This window comes from Mus caroli, unplaced genomic scaffold, assembly GCF_978045245.1.
Source record: "Mus caroli unplaced genomic scaffold, Mus_caroli_1 scaffold_13, whole genome shotgun sequence".
In the NCBI taxonomy this organism is placed as follows: Eukaryota; Metazoa; Chordata; class Mammalia; order Rodentia; family Muridae; genus Mus; species Mus caroli.
Window position 1 is genome coordinate 49,567,740 of NW_028227268.1, and position 3,779 is coordinate 49,571,518.

The 3,779-nt window shown below is 40.6% G+C and overlaps 1 protein-coding gene across 2 annotated transcripts; it reads right to left on the minus strand.

Moving 5' to 3' along the window:
* Positions 1-383: 383 nt before the first annotated feature.
* Positions 384-3,272, minus strand: LOC110304659 (olfactory receptor 1468-like). Of its 2 annotated transcripts, XM_085829275.1 has the most exons (2): positions 3,263-3,272; positions 384-1,318 (listed from the first exon to the last, which is right to left on the minus strand). In XM_085829275.1, the coding sequence occupies exons 1-2, from the start codon at positions 3,270-3,272 to the stop codon at positions 384-386; spliced, it is 945 nt and encodes a 314-aa protein (XP_085685401.1). The 2 variants fall into 2 exon arrangements, with proteins under 2 accessions (XP_085685401.1, XP_021031776.1); XM_021176117.2 differs by lacking the exon at positions 3,263-3,272 and having other exon boundaries at positions 384-1,328.
* Between the last annotated feature and the right edge of the window lie 507 nt (positions 3,273-3,779).

The following is a 3,779-nucleotide window of genomic DNA, read 5'->3' on the forward strand; positions in this document are numbered from 1 at the left end:
TTTCACCACAGCACATGCATGCATATTAGAAGGCACCTAATGGAAGTAGGTTCTTTCCCTCCACCATATAAGTTCTAACTAACTAATATCATCAGGTTCAGCAGCAAATGTCCTTACCTGCTGAACCATCTTGATGACCCACAGCATGTATTAAAAGATTTTATATATGTCTTCTCACGGTCACCTTGAATTAACAAATTGGAAAATTCTATAAGCAAATCATGAGAAGCCCTTCTTAACCAAATAGACATTTCTACATCTGCTATTTTAATTTTGAGGCAATAATACATCACTTTAACAAATTATTCTCTAGTGAAAAAAAGAAGTCATAATAATATCCAGATATCAATTATCTATTAAATAAATTATTTCAGTCATTACCATCATAGACAGAAGAAAACTTTCTTCTTACAAATAACTCTGGCCAATGCTCCCTTCATGTCTCTGTTCCTCAGGCTATAGATGAAGGGGTTCAGCATGGGAGTCACCACTGTGTACATCATGGCCATGACAGTGTCCTTCACAGTAGAGTTATTAGCTGATGGACATAAATAGAGACCAATGACTGTCCCATAGAACAGTGACACCACACACAGGTGGGAGCCACAGGTGGAGAAGGCTTTACGGATGCCTCGAGCAGACGGGACCTTGAGAATAGAGGACACAATTCGTGCATAGGACACAAGGATGAGCACAAATGGAATGACAAGGATCAGGCTTCCCATGACAAATATCACCAATTCATTAACATAGGTGTCAGAGCAGGACAGCTTCAGCAGAGCAGACATGTCACAGAAAAAGTGGGGGATCACATTGTCCTCACAGAATGACAATCTGGCCATGAGCAGGGTGTGCAACATGGCATGGAAGGTGGTCAGCACCCAGGACAGCAGCACCAGACTCACACAGAGCTTGGGGCTCATGATACTCATGTAATGAAGGGGGAAGCAGATGGCCACATAGCGGTCATAGGCCATGGCCACAAGGAGGAAGCTCTCAAGGTCTCCAAAGAGCAAGAAAAAGTACATTTGTGCCAGGCATCCTGCATAGGGGATGGATGGGTCCTGGCTCTGCATGTTCAGCAGCAATTTGGGCATTGTGACAGAGGAAAAGCAGAGATCAGAGAAGGACAAGTTGCTGAGAAACAAGTACATGGGTGTGTGGAGATGAGAGTCCAGTCGAATAAGGATGATGATGATGAGGTTCCCCAGGACAGTGGTGAGATACATGGCCAGGAACAAGGCATAGTACAGCTGCTGATGCTCTGGAGGGATGGGAAGGCCCAGGAGGAGGAACTGGAAGATGACAGTTTGGTTCCCTTCTGCCATGCTGGGTCACCAGATTCTTTAAGAGAAAAAATTTAAAGTTCTCTTAAATACGAATAAAAATGAACGAATTTCTATGATACAAAATATACTATGTGTTCAGTGATTGACTGCACCCTCATCAACTGAAAGAAAGTAAGTTAAATTTTCTTTGTTTGTATGTGGTTTTGACACAGGGCCTCTCTACTTAGCTTTGGCTGTTCTGGAGCTCCCTTTATAGACCAGGTGTGCCTGGGACTGACTCCTGAGTGCTGGGATTTAAGGCATCCACGGCCATGCCTGGTTTAAATTTCTTAAACTTATCCCCATGACTAAATCTAAGTCATTTCTCAGTCATTGTCACTGGCTATTAGATAATACAATGGTATTGGCTCTTATTTCCTACCTTAAACAGTCACAGGTCAGCTGCTCACTTAGTAATTCAATGGCCATTTATTCTCAATAATTGGTACTCCTTTCTTTTCCTGATCATACCTACTGTTTCCTGGGACTTCCTACTAATAATTCCTCTCATACTTCTATAGCTATAACCCTACAAATGCTTACCTATTTCCATGGTAAAATTCTTAGCTAAACCACTGCTACCTGTAGTACTCTGCCACCAACTGCTTATTGCCTATTTCTCTTGTAGGTGTAACGGCCATCTTCAGCTCAGTAGATCTCCAATACCTGTACAACTCACACTACCCTTTTCCCAGTCTTTTCCTCCAGTTTCTCATATTGCAGAGGAAGAAATCCAGTCTCATGTAAAAGGTGTTGGAATTTTTATTCATCTATTCATTCCTAGGACCACAAACATTGAATCTAGCAAGTCCCATATCTTCTGTCATTTCATTTCTTTCTAAGTCATCCATGTTAATTCTAATTGCCACTGCAGCTGCCAAGTGTTCCGCTTCTGGATGGTTTCAGTGCCTTATTGGAATATTTCATCTCTTTCCTTCCTCACTCTATTTCACTCTTCTCAAATTGTGACTATATGAAATGAAACTGATCGTCATTCTTCAAATTGGGTATGGGGGTCTCTTCCATTTCAAGATCCAAAACTCATTTTAAACACACACACACAAAACTTATCCTTTCCTACCTCACAGTAACCCTCACATCCCACTTTTATCAACACTAGCCTTAAAGGGCATTATGTCCTAACTCCAGCACACCATAGTTGCTGTTCCTGCTGCCTAGTGCCTTCTGCTCTTAGCTCCCATTCAACCAGGCTTACTCTACTGTATACTATATGTGGCTTAAGCTACTAAATCTTTGGTTCCTTCCTAGGTGAGACCACTTAGTTCTCATTGTACCCTCGTTCCACTCCACAACCTCAACATCCTGATCACTGGCTTGAGCTGACTTCTCACCATATATGTCCACACAGTAAAAGCTGTGTTGTCCTTCATCTTACAGCAGAGCTGCAAGGCATGCTGCCTGGATGTGAGTAGAGTTTCAGGAATATTTGTGGGCTGTGCTTGGGGGCTAAGGCATGGGTAGGAACCTGTCTGTAAGTCTTCTTAGACTCACTAGCCTGGAACCATGTAGCTTTTGACAGTCTCAGAATTCTCACTGTAACTTCAGACCCACAGAAAATATTAGGCTACCCAACACACTAAATTTATTCTAAATTGAAAACCAGACAACCCTGTATGTGTAGCTATGGGCATTTTGTTGCTTGAGTAACAATATCCATATGATTTATTGGAATTAAGATGAAAACTACTAAGTTAATAAGTGATTTGATGAGAAAAATGAGTAAAGATGATTTGGGAACTTCATTTCAGTTTGTTTCCATGTACCCATATATCAGTTTCCTCAAAGCTAGAAGAGAAAGGGAGTCCATTAAGGCAGATGAGAAGTCCCTCCCTTGAAGAGAAACAGTTTAGCCCAGTTGCTGACATTTTAACCTTACCAATGCTATTTAATCTTTCCATACTAATAGTTTTTACATTTAGTCATGATCTTCCAGTGTTGTAGTTGGAAAAGCACCAATAAGATTTTATACACCTATCTTAGGATAGAGCTTCCCTGAGAAATGAACAGGATACATCTGTGATATCAAGGCTGTTATGAAGAATAACAAATAACAAGGATGCTACTTGCAGATGGTGCCTCTGGTCAACACCTGAGTTCTAGGGGCTCCATAATGGTGTTCCTCCTTTTTCTCATATTGTACCTGTTCAGTTCTCAGTCTGAACTGCACATAAAAATAACAAAAGACTTAGACTTAGTCAAAGGAACACCTGGTTATCCTAATAAATTGTGATTCTGATCAGTAAGTCTTGTATTGGCTCAAATATCTATATTTTAAACATTCAAACTTTATATTTGGCAATGCTAATTTTGCCAATCTGTGGACCACACTTTGATAATCATACACTTTCTAAAATGACATATTTTATACTGCTCCCCAATTATTGCGATTATAATCTCTTCAAGGGGATTATCCATGCCTTTATAAGTTCC